General features: G+C 43.6%; 1 protein-coding gene across 5 annotated transcripts in view; it reads right to left on the bottom strand.

Moving 5' to 3' along the window:
- Positions 1-12348: 12348 nt before the first annotated feature.
- The window catches only part of TAB2 (TGF-beta activated kinase 1 (MAP3K7) binding protein 2), a 66943-nt gene continuing 63618 nt past the window's right edge, over positions 12349-15673 (bottom strand). For all 5 annotated transcript variants that reach the window (XM_079781089.1, XM_079781088.1, XM_079781090.1 and 2 more), the window contains one exon: positions 12349-14304. In XM_079781089.1, the coding sequence (XP_079637215.1) occupies positions 14162-14304 (143 nt within the window). In that variant the 3' untranslated portion in view covers positions 12349-14161. The remainder of the gene's footprint in view (positions 14305-15673) is intronic.

Below are 15673 nucleotides of genomic sequence, written 5' to 3' on the forward strand. Positions count from 1 at the left end.
GCTCAGGGCCACCCCCGTGGGTAAGGGGCAGCTCAGGGCCCACCCCCGTGGGTAAGGGGCACCTCAGGGCCACCCCCGTGGGTAAGGGGCAGCTCAGGGCCCACCCCCGTGGGTAAGGGGCAGCTCAGGGCCCACCCCCGTGGGTAAGGGGCAGCTCAGGGCCCACCCCCGTGGGTAAGGGGCAGCTCAGGGCCCACCCCCGTGGGTAAGGGGCAGCTCAGGGCCCACCCCCGTGGGTAAGGGGGCACCTCAGGGCCCACCCCCGTGGGTAAGGGGGCACCTCAGGGCCACCCCCGTGGGTAAGGGGCAGCTCAGGGCCCACCCCCGTGGGTAAGGGGCAGCTCAGGGCCCACCCCCGTGGGTAAGGGGCAGCTCAGGGCCACCCCCGTGGGTAAGGGGGCACCTCAGGGCCCACCCCCATGGGTAAGGGGCAGCTCAGGGCCACTCCCGTGGGTAAGGGGGCAGCTCAGGGCCACCCCCGTGGGTAAGGGGCAGCTCAGGGCCCACCCCCGTGGGTAAGGGGCACCTCAGGGCCACCCCCGTGGGTAAGGGGCAGCTCAGGGCCCACCCCCGTGGGTAAGGGGCAGCTCAGGGCCCACCCCCGTGGGTAAGGGGCAGCTCAGGGCCCACCCCCGTGGGTAAGGGGCAGCTCAGGGCCCACCCCCGTGGGTAAGGGGCAGCTCAGGGCCCACCCCCGTGGGTAAGGGGGCACCTCAGGGCCCACCCCCGTGGGTAAGGGGCAGCTCAGGGCCCACCCCCGTGGGTAAGTGGCTGGACTTGCACCTCCGCTGCCGCCTCCCAGCGCGCCCGCGCAGGCCTCGCTCCCGCCTCTCTCTGGGCTCCAGGCCGCCGGGACTTGGGTCATTCTCATGTGCACACAAACAAGTCCTTTGGTGGAGCTCTTACCCTCCTCCCCCCGCTGTGTCTTCCCAACAGCACAACCCCTTTGAGGTTGGATGGATGGTCTGTTCGATGCTTCTACTAGTATGTCTCTGGATCTGTTTTTGTTCATCAGTTTATGTTGTTCATTATATTCCACAACTGAGTGAGATCATGTGATACTTATTTTTCTCCGACTGGCTTATTTCACTTAGCATAATGCTCTCCAGGTCCATCCATGCCACTGCGAATGGTAAGAGTTCTTTCTTTTTTACAGCAGCGTAGTATTCCACTGTGTAGATGTACCACAGTTTTCTAATCCACTCATCTGCTGATGGGCACTTAGGCTGTTTCCAAATCTTAGCTATGGTGAATTGTGCTGCTATGAACATGGGGGTGCATATATCCTTTCTGATTGGTGTTTCTAGTTTCTTGGGATATATTCCTAGAAGTGGGATCACTGGGTCAAATGGGAGTTCCATTTTTAGTTTTTTGAGGAAACTCCATACTGTTCTCCACAGTGGCTGCACCAGTCTGCATTCCCACCAGCAGTGCACGAGGGTTCCTTTTTCTCCGCATCCTCGCCAGCACTTATCGTTTGTTGATTTGTTGATGATAGCCATTCTGGCAGGTGTGAGATGGTACCGCATTGTTGTTTTGATTTGCATCTCTCAGATGATTAGTGACTTTGAGCATGTTTTCATGTGTCTCTTGGCCTTCTGTATGTCCACTTTTGAAAAGTGTCTATTTAGGTCCTTTGCCCATTTTTTGATTGGATCATTTATCTTCCTTTTGTGAAGTTGTATGAGTTCCCTATAAAGCTTGGAGATTAAAGCCTTATCAGATGGAACATTGGCAAATATTCTCCCATGCAGTGGGCTCTCTTGTCATTTTGTTGGTGGTTTCTTTTGCTGTGCAGAAGCTTTTTATTTAGATGTAGTCCCATTTGTTTAATTTGTCCTTAGTCTGCATTGTCCTAGGAGCTGTCGGTAAAGATATCAGGGCTGCTTTTTGAAACGGGGAGGAGTGTGCGTGAGCCCAGGTGATCCTGCCGCCACCTCCTGCCCCTGCCCTGCCTCAGGGAATTGTTCAGAGACATCTGCAGCCCCTGGCCTGGGAGGCTGTGGTTGCCAGGGGCCCTGGAGCCCTGCTGAGGTGGGAGCTGAGGGTGAGGGGAACTAGAAGGGAGGAGGGAGAGGGGGTACCAGTTGTGGCCCTGAGGCCACCTGCAGTGACGGGGCTGCAGTCTCTCCCACCAACCTCCTCCTCAGGAAGAGGCCTGTGGGACCTCAGTGGACAGAGACACACCTGTGCAGTGCATGGCTGGGCTGTGAGCGTGAGTCCTGCCCCGTGTCCTGTGGTGGGAGTGCAGTTGGCCCCATCACATTTGTCCTGGGGATTTCCTGCAGGTCACTTACAGCAATGGCACAGGTTGGGTGGTAATTCAGGCCCATCCCCCAAAGACACAGGGTCCTCGGACAGCTCAACTACCAAGCCCCACTGCTCTGGCTGGAACTTAGGATCCATCCAACCACTTTGCCACCCCTTCTTCCCAGGGTCAGAGCTGCAGTGTTGGCAGCCCCCCCCCCCCCCCCCCCCGCCATGCTCCCCCTTATCTCCTGCCTCTTTAATTGGACTCAGCGTCTGCTTCCTGGAGGGTGTGAACTAACAGAGATGCTCTTTGGATTGTAAAGCTCTACTGGGAATTTCTCAAGGGGGTGACGGTCCATAAAGGGCACATGCCCGGGTTGTGGGCGCGATCCCCAGTGGGGGGCGTGCAGGAGGCAGCCATCAATGATTCTCTCTCATCATTGATGTTTCTCTCTCTCCCCTCTCCCTTCCTCTGTGAAATCAATAGAAATACATTTTAAAAAATGAATGCACTGTTGATCGTGCTACAAATAAAAGTGGATATCAAAATAAGTGTACTGAATGAAAAAAAAAAAGTTCAACATGTTAGAATAAAAGGCAGCCTTTAAAACAAAATCAGTTTTGCTTTATGAAAATTCAGCACATTGTTCTTCTTTTTGCCCCAGTTGAGGATTGGGGTGGCCTTGAAGCTTGGCATTTTGGGGCCACAGGAGTCACCCCGCTGGGCTCACCTGGTTTCCTCTGCACAGCTGGACTCCTCCACGAGGTCCCGGCGTGTTTTTCCAGGAGTGCTTTGTGAAGATGGGTAGGGATGATCTTACTCAAGTTTCAATCCCCAACACAGCTAACATGGGTCGGTAAAGGCCTGCTGTAGAAAGATCGTCCTTCTCACCCAGGTGAGGGCGTCACGTGGGTTTTCTGTCCCTTCTGGGGTGGAGCTGAGAGGTGAGTGTGTGTGTGTGGGGGGGGGTCTGGATGCTGACCGCTTCATTTGACCCAGAACTCCCCATGGCCCATCCTCTGCTTGGCATTCGTTCGCTCCCATCAGGTGATTTGAAGCCTGCCGGGCCACGGACCACACTTGTGTCATCTTTTAGAGTCAATCAAAACGTTAATCCTCTGCTTGAATGGTGTTTTTTGAACTAAGGAAATATGAACTCTGTAAGAAAATCTGTCTGATGAGAAAACTGAAAACAGCTTGAACTTTTCTCTGTGAAGTTTTTTCCGGGTGAGCAATGTTTTCAACTTGAAAACGTCCCTTGTAATTATGCCTCTGTGTGTACTCCTGCTTTTCCTGTGCTTGACTTCCATTCTGCTGACTCAGCAGCTAGGAGCTGAGCCACACGGGGCTCAGGATGTGCTTAGAAAGCAAGAAAGCGGAGCCCGAGGAGAGAAACCACACGTGTGCAGTTCCCTCCCCGGCACAGCGTTTAAGGCGGAGAGGAACCCTTTGGAGATACTCTGTCTTCCTCATCGAAGAGGACATCTAGAGAGAGACCGCGGGAAAGAAACAAGAAATGAGGGCAGACTTGGAAACCCATCCAACCTGGAGAAAAACCGAGGCTGCTAAGCACACACGTGTGAGACGCACCTGGTGCCGTGCCTAGAGCAAAGGTCGCCAGCCTTTGGTAGCCCCAAACGTTAATAACCCCATTCCCCTTCCCACCCCGTCTCCCAGCTTCACAACGCAAACCAGTTAGTTCTGAAGGGATGGGAAGCTAGTTTTTTGAGCGTTTTAGCAACACCCCCCGACTAATGAGGTTCTCCGCGGCATCACAGAAGCAGAAAAGCAGTACAGTTCACTGATTTTCAGCAAAGGTGGTGTGTGCTCACATTTCGAAATGCATTCTTCCGGATTTGAACATCAGAATCTGAAGCCAAGATACTGTGAAACAAGCCCACCCTCAAAGCAATCAGGCAACATACAGAAGGGACGTGACAAGGTCGATGACGTGACAGTCCAAAGCCATGGGGCCTGGGGGCAGACGGGCACAGGGTGGCACTGGGTCTTCTTCGAGGTTGTATCCCCAGAATCCAGAGAGCACTTGGCACATAGGATGCATTTTTTTTTTAAATCAAAATGCCAGTTTAACTCTAGGCAGGAGAAGCATCTGATCGTTGTTTGGGATTTGTCAGCGCAAGATGCTCCATAGCGAATGTAACCAGAGATATCCGTATTATATACGAGAGGATTACGAGAATGAAACATAAACTTTAATGAAAAGGCACTCAAAACGGGGGACCACGAAAGATCGGTTGCTCCCCTGAGAGCATCTACGCAGGTGCGAGGCCAGAGGCTGTGCCCACAGGAAGTCCACGCCTGACGCTCTGGACCCTGTATGGACCCCGGGTGGTGGCTGCGTGGGAGCGTGAGCACCAGCAGAGCCGGGCAGCTTCTCTCTTCCCAAGGAAGAAGGATCCTTCGGAAGGACTGGAAGAACCCAGGGGCTATGAGTGCTGATCTTGGACGTATGGCACAGCTCACTCGGCCACTTTACAGTGGACTAATGGGCACCGATGCCGCAGTGCTGGCTGGGAGGAAAGGGTGGCCCTCACCAGTTAGCTTTCCTGGCATTATTCAGTAGGGTTATGGTTTGAGAAGAACATTGGCCAGAAACGTTGGTCACTAGATATAAATGGTGGTATATTATAGAGGAATTTGTATGTACACGACTAATTTGAAATTGTAAATAAAACACAAGTTAGCAAGAGTATAGAAAATGGACGTTCTCAAATGGAATGATGTCTGTGAGTCTTTGGCTTTAGATATGGCAAGGCGTTACCTTATTTCTGATAATGACTAAGAGAGCATCCAGTTGGTAACTTGTTTTGTTTCTGCTTTTCTCTTTGCCTTTTTCATGTCTGTTCATCAGGATGGCGTATGTATTGAATTGTATCAGGTGTTTCCTCCCCTAGACCTCCTTTTAAAACAAATTTTTAATATACATTTTTACTAATTTCAGAGAGAAGGGAGAGGGAGAGAGAGATAGAGACATCAATGATTAGAATCATTGATCGGCTGCCTCCTGCACACCCCCTACTGGGGCTCAAGCTCACAACCTGGGCATGTGCCCTGACTAGGAATCAAATTGTGACCTCCTGGTTCATGGGTCGATGCTCAACCACTGAGTCACAATGGCAGGGCTGGGGTCATTTTAAACAGCAAAATCACCAACAAAGAGTACAAAAATGCAAAAAATGTGGCAGTATACAGACGGTAAGAAAGGACACTGTATACAGTGGCAGCTGAAACCAGAAGGCGGTGTCAGCCTCTTTGACCTCAGAGGCCACATGAGCAGAAGGGGACTCAAAATTTTCACCACGCTGTGCATGTCCACGAACCCACGAATGATTACAGTGAGTAGGCAAATTCACAAACTACGGAATCCGAGGATGAGAATTGCTGGGATGTGCACGATTTCCCTTTTGTAAGCTCTCTAAGGCGGTTGCTTTATCTCCTGTGTTGTCTGCCACACTGACTATGGGAGGAATGATCAAAAAAATAAAGTTGCACTAGACTACAAATTTACATGGTGACTTAACATTTGTTGTGCACCTACTGTGTGCCAGGCCCATACTGGGAGCAGGATATGCAGCGGTGAACAAAATCAGAGACCCTGTCCTCACACATAAGAATACCAGTAGGAAGACTAGCAAAAGGAGGAAGTAGCAAGGCTTGAAATGTAAAACTTCTCCTCAAATGGAGATGATTTTAGAGACTGAGAGTTGGTAACGTACATGAGCTACCTTGGAATTAATAGAAATAAAAATCTATTTGCAGGCCCTAGGAGAGGCAGAAGGCAGAAGATCATAGTGGTTACAAGCACATCGTACTGGAGTCAGACTGCTCCACCTTGAATTCTGGCCCCCGAGTCTCAAGAGCTGTGTGGCCTGGGGTGAGTGACTTAACCTCTCTTTGCTTCTACTCCTCTTCTGTAAAATGGGGGTAGCATACATCTACCTCTGGGCTGCGATGAGGATTACATGAGAATGTTTGTAAAGCAATAAGAACAGTGCCTAGCATAGGAATAAGCACCTGTTAACCATATTGTAAAGATTATGTACAGTAGGACTCAATTTATCTGAGGAAGCAAATTTTGTCAGGTCAATTTGATTAGCTTCAGAGAAAGAGGGCAGTGAAAGGTGAGCCGTTCTCATTATTAGGGTGGAAGATGCAGTCCTAGCCCTCAGGCGGACAGCCTGGTGTAGGGATGTGCTGAATGGAGATACCTGACACTTAGGCTCAGCATCGGCACTGCCGTTCTGCTCAGGGTCTTGGTGAGTGGCACAGATCTGCTGAGCAGGTGCTCAGATATGCAGGGAAGGATAACAGAATGGACTGTAGCCTAGCCAGTGTGGCTCTGTGGTTGAGCATCGACCTATGAACCAGGAGGTCAGGGTTCGATTCCTGGTCAGGGCACATGCCTGGGTTGCGGACTCGATCCCCGGTTTGGGGTATGCAGGAGGCAGCCGATCAATGTTTCTCTCTCATCATTGATGTCTCTCTCTCCCTCTCCCTTCCTCTCTGAAATCAATAATATATATATATATATATATATATATATATATATATATATATGTATATATATATATATTTTAAAAAAGAGAATAAACTGTAAACAATGAAAGAGAAAGTAAACTTTACCAGTAAATAATCTAAACTATTAGAAAAAAAATTCTATAAAATAGCATCAAGTCAATAGCTCTGAAGTAAAACCACTGATGGATTAAAAAACACTCACAATAAAAGCAAAAACCGGAAGGAGTGACTGGATTGCACAATTCTCAGGTCAGCCGGGGTCCATGTAAAAGCGCAGGCACGTGCTGTGATGAACGCCCCAGTGGGAAACCTCCACTACGCCCCTGACCCATAATCAAAAGCACACGGCATGCGAGGGCCAGACAACACGCGTTCAGCCCGTTCTCTGAATGAACCAGGATGCCAGAGGCCCAGTGTCCAAGCATAATTCATAAAACGTGGTGGAGGAAGCTGGTCCCCGGGGAAGGGAAATAGATTGTGTGAAGAAAGACTGAAGGTAGTCTACCTGGAGAAGAGAAAGCAGAAGAGAATGACGGGTTTTTTTTCTCTCTCTCTGTATCTTGACTGTGGAAAACTGAGAAAACAGAATCAATGAGACTCATTACAGTAATAAAAGCCTTTTACTTGTGGATGGATGATTATGTCAAACTACTATGAAAACGAAAGCCCTATACAACTCTCAGGGGGAGTTCGTTGTCTCAAGATTTCTGCACTGCAGCCAGCAACTGTAGACACCAGAGCATATATGCACAGAGAGAAAAAAGATGACAGTGGGTTTAAAGTTTTCAGTGAGTCGTTTATTCTTTATTTCACTTGTTTAGAATGTGGGGGCCATTTGTTTCATGTAATGTGAAGCCAGTGCATTTAATGGAAGCATCTTAACAGTCATCAACAATGGAAAAAAAGGAATTTAGTACTTAATAAGGAGGAATTCAGGTAGCATGTTTTAACTTTGCTGTTTTTGTCTGACATTAAATGATGCTTTGAGCAACTTCACAAAAACCACGTATTGTCATTCTCGGAAATGAAATTGCTGCACATTCGGTAGCTTAGCAGAGTGTGGTTGCCCGGGATGGTAAATTAGTGTTCTTAGATGTGTGCACAGTCCTATGAGGACAGTGGTCGCAAACTCATTAGTCAACAGAGCCGCAGTTTGCCGACCACTGTATCAGGAAAAGAACCTAACTTCAGCAAAGGGGTCTGTGAAATCATTGCTAAAAACCAAAAAGTAGTAATTAAGATTCCAAGCCAGTTCATGTAATAGAACACACACTTGTTTCATGGTATTCCTCACAGAGTGTCTTGGTTATGTACAACCAATCTACAAATATACAAATAGTTCTTGCTTTCTATTCCTTTCGTCAGAAGCCCACTTTTTCACATCTTTCTTGGGGAAGAGGGTTATTACACACTTTGCATTTCATTTTATTCTTTTTTTCCTCTTTTCCTGACCAATTTTTTCTCAGGAAAAAGAGTCCCTCATCCCTCTGTGCTTCAATCTCGAGGGGAAAAAATTGATCCTCTTGTTAAAGAATAAGAAGCCACTCAAATATCTGTATCCAAGAAAAGGCAAAATTTGAGCTTTGAAGTAAAATCGGATGTTAACAGAATCAGCATCCTCAATTTCAAATGCCTACTTCTTAATTTTCTGGAATATCTACAGAGGTTTCTACTCTCCCATCCTCTTCCAGAACCACAGATAATAAACATTCTCAGTTAACTTCACTATTACATTTACATACCCCAATAGTACTGTACCTTATTTCCATATTTCAAATGCAAAGCACTCCAGTTAACTAGCAGGTTGGTCTGGAAACCTATTATAATACTAGAGGCCCGGTGCATGAAATTGGGGGGTCCCTCAGCCCGGCCTGTGCCCTCTCACAGTCCAGGACCCCTTGGGGGATGTCCGCGGGAGGATTGGACCTAAGCCGGCAGTCAGACATCCCTCTTGCAGTCCCGGGCTCTTGCAGTCCAGGACCCCTCGCTCCTTACTGTCCGCCTGCAGCGGAGGCAGGAAAGGCTCCTGCCACCTCTGCTGCGCTTGCCAGCTGTGAGCCCGGCTTCTGGCTGAGCAGTGCTCCTCCTGTGGGAGCCCACTGACCACCAGGGGGCAGCTCCTGCATTGAGCATCTGCCCCCTGGTGGTCAGTGCATGTCATAGTGATCAGTTGTTCTGCCGTTCGGTTGATTTGTGTATTAGGGTTTTATTATATAGGACTGGTCCTGTGAGAAAATATATACCAAATTCAAAATGGCTGTACCCACTGATTAACTTGGAATTAAATGTTAGAAATAAATTTGGCCTGCAAGAATCATTATCACTGTCAACAATTACTGACCTCTTACTATGCATAAAGGTATTTACTGTGGGGGACAGAGGGGTATGTCATAACACCTACCATATCAGTACATGAATGGGGAGGTCAAAGTAGCAATGAATGCCAAGTGGGCAGAAAACACATCAAGTGCAAAGAAAAGGTGCAGTTTGGAAGGGTCTCATAATCTTGACCCTTAAAAGTTAAACTTAGAGAGATGAGAAATGAGATGGACAAAAGTACATTAATGGGAATGTGGAACATCTATTAAGGGAAGTGACTAGGCCGGATTAATGTAAGAGCATTCTGTTGGAAAGGAACAAACCATCTAGAAGAGGGAGGTAAGGACCAGACTACAGAATCTTACAGATTTCTCAACAGCAGCGTGCGGACTCCCTTGGTGTTCTCTTTACCCAGCTGCAGTGTGCTGAGGTGTAAGAGCCGGAGGCAGGGGGCTGATTAGACCAGACTGTGAAAAGGCACTAAGCCTACTAGAACTGATGAGTGGGATTTAGTCCTTTTCTTCTTTTAATATCTCTGGGAAGCACTTCCATGGTGAAGATGCTGCAGTATTTGTCCACTGTGCTATGAGAATTATAAAGTTTCAGAATGCAGATCTGTAAGTTGTAATGGTTCTCCTGTGTAGTTGAGATCAGAGGAAGAATGTATCCCTGCCCTCAGAAAAGGAGGAGGTAAAGATCTGTAAAGAAAGCAGCTAGAATGAAGTGTACCTTGGGTCAATTTTAGGCTTAAAAGGAATATGCACTTGCACAAACATTGGTGTTAGTCCTTTGAAGAAAGTGTTTATTTTCCTGGAAAAATAATTTGTTATGCTCCATAAAATGTGCATTCTTTAGATAGCTGGACAAGTAACAGAAATATGAACACACTTGATCTTTAGGTCAGCATAATTTTATCTTTGCAAAGCAACCAAACTTTTGATAAAGCAAAGAATTCAACCACAGTGACTTAACTATTAAATTCTGAGCCCCTGATATATCTCTAGACCAATTCAGAGAAATAGCAAACTTACCACTTTGTTCATTAACACTGAGGAAAAAATGCCTTACAACTCATTTGTATAAGAACATGACCTACTACTTTAGGATAATCCAGTTCCTAGTGAGAGAAGGGATTGGTTCAGGAAGTTTCACATTAGTCCCCTTGTGAGGTGGGTTTAATGTTAATATAAAAAACAAGGAAGTATCCCAAGGTTATAGAGTAAATATGGGCAGATGGCATAATTTAACTGTCTTGAATCTTGAGATTTGCGTGGTCTACCTGGGGAACAATGATGTGTCAGTGTTAAAATGCAATTGCTTTCATAATCATTCCAAGCAACTAGGTAAATCAATATTAACTATTATACTACACAGCACTTCTATTTTTGAACCAATAATATAGGAAGAAATGTATAGTTACAAACACAATGCATTGCCAAACATTTTTGTGTGATTAACTACACTCCCTTAAAAAATATCCAAACAGCTTGCTACATAGAGGGGAAAAACCCAACCCAAGAAATATAAAGCTACAAAATTTTGTTTTCTTTAGAAAAAGTCCTTTTTTTTTCTGTTGCCTGATTATATTTTCAGATGAAAGCAATAAAAATTAAAATGCAGCCCAGAGCGATTTTATCTCCAAGTAAAATGGATATAATTGTAGCTTCTGAAAACTGAAGCCAGAAATGTGTTCACTTGTCATAGAGAAATAGAAGTATTTTGTAATACTATATGGAAAACTATGCTAATACCCAGCAGGCAGATATTAAATTTGGAATGTCCTTTGTTGTCACTACAGATTTATATTTTCTAAGGCAATGCAGCCAACTTTAATTACTCATGGACTGAATATTGATTGTATCTTACACTGTTCACTTCTTAAACCTATCATTGCTCACTAAAAACTTCCCATCAACCAATTGGGGTAGAGAAAACTCTGAAATGTGAGTTAACTTTGCTATTTATGAATGCTTTAATTAAAATGTGTTTAAAGTTAATAGCTTAGCCCTGGCCAGGGTGGCTCAGTTGGCTGGATCGTCATCCTGTGCAACAAAAGGTTGCTGTGTGACTGCTGATCAGGGCACACACGTAGGTTACGGGTTTGATTCCTTGGTCAGGGCATGTACGGGAGGCAGCCCATCGATGTTTTTTGATTTTTCTCTCTCTCCCTTCCTCTCTAAAATCAATGAACATGTCCTCTGGTGAGGATTAAAAAAAAAAAAAAGTTAATAGCTAATATTGAACTGTCTATGGTTTTCTGCATAAGACTATAGATTGATCCAGGTTATTTTAAAAAATAAAAAATTTAACAGCAAAATAATTTTTTATTTCCCCCCATACAAATTTGCAATACAACATGCATCTCCATATAATGTATTTGTTATGACAGTAGATACTGGTCAACATTTTGTTAATATAAGTTTTCCTGAGAAGTCCAGTTTGCATGCACTGCTTGCTATCCGCCCTCCTTAAAATATAGAGAACGTCAGCACCCAGAGATAGTGACGAGAAACAGAAGTCCATCTTTCCATTTGCAGTTCTTAGTACCTGTAATTGTATCTTAGTGCAATGACTCCTGGAAGGTGGTCTCCAGACCACCACCATGTCCAGGCCTCATATTCCCTGGTAAAGAATATTTCTGTCCCACCAGGTTTAAAAGACCAATCAAGGCAAGGCAGGGTTTTCTAGTTACGTCATAAGGGGACAGTAAGGGCTACTTTGCTCTTTTCAAGTTCAGAAAAATTGAGTCATAATTTGTAGAAAACTCTTAATACAAAGGTGCTCTTCAAGAGAAACACCATTCTCAGCACCTACACATTATTCGAGAGCAGACATGAACTAAATGACTCCTCAGGCTGTATGACCCAAGAAATCACATTTTCAACAATGGGGTAAACTTTAAAAAAACCCAAAAGAAAGGGAAGGAAAAGCTCTAACTATGAAAAAAGAAGCTATATTCATTTTTCTTGCTCAGCTGAAACCTGGTTTCTTTCATCAGTTAAAAAGCCTGGGGAAATTAATAAAAATAATCCAAGAAATGCAGTTGAATGCCATGATGTCATGAGAAGACTCCAGACAATGAGTTTTCTCTGGTTTCAATTAACTATAAATTATCTCCTGCCCCACAAACTTTAAAAACAAGTCACAAAATCCGCATTAGAATATAAGTTTTTTAATTTTTATAAATAACTTATCTGTTACAAAGATAGTTTACCCAGCTAAATCACAAAACCATCAACTCAAGATATCCAAATTACATTTTATTAATAAAACAAGTAAAAACTGATTTATCAATCTTCACATAGAACTGCAGAGGAAGCTGAAAAACAAGGCCTATTTTAAAGCAAAATGCATCAAATGTAAGGGCTGTGGGTCTACTGTCTAATTAACTAGGATTGTCATATTTCTTCACATATACACAGTGCAAAACCTGGAATTCAAGGCTTTGACATTCATATAGATCACCTGTAATAATCCTGTTTATTTAAAAAATATCCATTTGCAAACATTTACAATGGGTGACAGTCTACATTATCTCCTATCTTTTGCTACATTTCAGCACTTCCATTAGCCCCATTCTAAGCACTGATATATAATTTCATAATTCTTTTTAAATGCATACTGTTATTTCTTTTCTTGATTTTATTTAGTTATATACATTCCTGATCATCTAAATATTTATTTTCCTTATAAAAATATATCATGAAAATAAAGAGATGCTTGAGGTTGCTTCAGTGTTCAAGTTTGCTTGTTTTTCTTTTTTCCAGCTTTTCTTCAGTTGTCCTAAATATGACTAGCCTTGTTTTATAAATACACATGATACTGCCACCAAGTCAGGTTTAGAAACAAATTGCCCCAACAGTAAAGCATTTAAACTTCTCTCTCAAAAAAAGGGGCTGTAGGTACTACTGCTGTTGCTGGTTTTGAAACTACTTTCCCAATAGTCATCTCTTGTGGAAGTTCTGTGGGACACCAGGCAGATGAAGCAAGTTTAACCTGTTGCTCTTTCAGTGGGTTAAAAATATCGTTTTAAGCTTCCCTGTGGAAGACAGAGCACTGTTGAGTCACCCACCACTAAAGTCAGTATATAGTGTGACCTACAGACAAAGGTCTTGTACTATTTTTTGCAATTCATTGTGCAGCATCTGTATGTCTTCACAGAATATCGGCACTCATGAGGGTAAAGCACAGAGTAAGTAGAGGAAAGTTATTTTGTGCATAGTTTCATTTCATTAATGCTTTTTTATTTTAAGGCATTGCTTCTTTTGGGTAAGGCTTAAAAAGGGACATGATCGTGCTTAATCACTAAAAGGAAAAAAGAAAATTAGTTAACAAAAGACTATTACACTATACATATAGAAATATAAGGAAATAATAAAGGAGAAAAGAAATCACTTAAAGCAGACTTGAGAGATCTGTACAGTAGGAAAGCTTTGGGGTACTTCACTGCATGTTTGTACAGACAATGCATGCTGCTTTCCTTTTCATCTTTAGACCCTAGATGCTGGCTTCAGAGTGGAGACGTTTTCAGGGAAGACAAAGACAAGGCCAAGAGTACCACAGATTTGTGAAGTTCTTCCCCTATCCGTGGGCACTATGCGGCAGCAAACAGTTTTTAAATAGTTAAACCTTGTTCTTTTTCTTCACGTTTGTAGTGTTTCACTGAAAGCTTAAAAAAAAAAGCCATCATTTTATTCCTTCCTCCTGTCAAAATTCAGTAGTGACATGAGGGGAAAAAGGTATTGGGAACATGTAGGCATTAACATTTCGAGAATTATCCGTAATGGGCTACTGGTAACACTGTACATGGTTAGGCAGCGGGCAACCAAGTCTTTCAGCAGATTACCTTTCATATGATGAATTTCAACTGCCCATGATATTAGACTGAGGTATTATTAGCTCCGTGGGCTGACATTTAACATTAGCACAACACCATCTTGTCACACCTTCAATTTGACAAAATCCTAAGTAGCAGTGAAACTTTCCCCCTGATGACAGACTAGTTTCTTGAACTTCAGATGTGGTTTTGGAGAAGATGTAAGGCCTATTGGCTCAGAAATGCCTTGGCATCTCACACTGTTCACAGCGGATTAAGGCTGGATGGTTCAAAAAAGTACAGGCAGTGCAATTCCACTGAGCCCCCTCATCATCTTCTGTATCTTGGGTCTTTGGTGTTTTGATGGTGGACCTTTGATCTGTAAGGAAGCAAAATAATTATTTTAGAAGGGAAAATCACCAAGTCATAAACTGCTGGCAATCTTAAGCACTATTTGTACTGCACAGCATGAAGTCAGTTGTTAACCAGATGAAGCATCTAACTGAAAATGACACACAAGCTTGGTCCTCACCAATCTCCATCAAGTTGTTATTTCTCCACTGGGGAATAGCTACATAGACATTATGTAGTCAGTCACCTCAATATCTTCTTAAAGGGAAGCCAGCATCATTTCCCCCAATTTATAGCAGGAGAAAAGGGAAAACAAATCATATAGTACTGATAGCAAAGATTCCCATAATGTCACCTAAGATTGTGAAAGGTGTCCTACTACAACACAACACAATACTTACAGTGAATTTATATCTTCATTTCCCACTGAGCAGTATTTATATTTCTGTTTTCTACCAGGAATATAAGTTTTTGTTAAATGTTCTCTATCTGCTGAAAATGTAAGCTTTGAACACAAATAAAATATAAAGATGAAATAATTTCTATAATCTTATTAACTGATAAGAGACCCCGGAGAAGTTAACAGGGTAAAAATTTTACCACTTTTTATTTTATTTTAAAATCAAATTTATTATGAAGCAGTAGAAAGAACACTAGATTGAAGGTTCTGAGAATGGAGTTCTACATCTGGCTTTGCTACTAACTCCTGATTTCTTTGCTCTGTGATACTTAGATAAATCACATATCTTTTAGGTCAGTGGTCGGCAAACTGCGGCTCGTGAGCCACATGCGGCTCTTTGGCCCCTTGAGTGTGGCTCTTCCACAAAATACCACGTGCGAGCGCGCACGTACAGTGCGATTGAAGGAGTACCCTAATTAAGTTAATAACAATGTACCTACCTATATAGTTTAAGTTTAAAAAATTTGGCTCTCAAAAGAAATTTCAATCGTTGTACTGTTGACATTTGGCTCTGTTGACTAATGAGTTTGCCGACCACTGCTTTAGGTCTAATCTTTCTTACTGATAAGTATAAAGTCAGTGCAGCTTTAAGAGGCCAATGTTCTAGAGTGTTTGAATGAATAGAGGTATCTTAAATATAAGAAATTATTGTATTTCCCCAAATTTGTGACTAAAATGAAATTATACTTACGGATCTTTTTTAGGGGGATCCCATTATAAATTTGGAATAGTATTCCTTTAAATTATTTTGGGAAAGTTTAAAGTAAAAGGAAAATGTATTATTAGATCTCTCCTGTCAGGTTTATAATTTAATGATTTAAACTATTAAAACAATGTGTATTAATTTGCCAATTCTTCCTACTATCATTCAGCTACTGAGACAGTAACTAAATGATATCTTTCTTGCTATTTTAAAAGACAAACTATTGTATTATTA

Source organism: Cnephaeus nilssonii (assembly GCF_951640355.1).
Source record: "Cnephaeus nilssonii genome assembly, chromosome: 9".
Classification (NCBI taxonomy): domain Eukaryota; kingdom Metazoa; phylum Chordata; class Mammalia; order Chiroptera; family Vespertilionidae; genus Cnephaeus; species Cnephaeus nilssonii.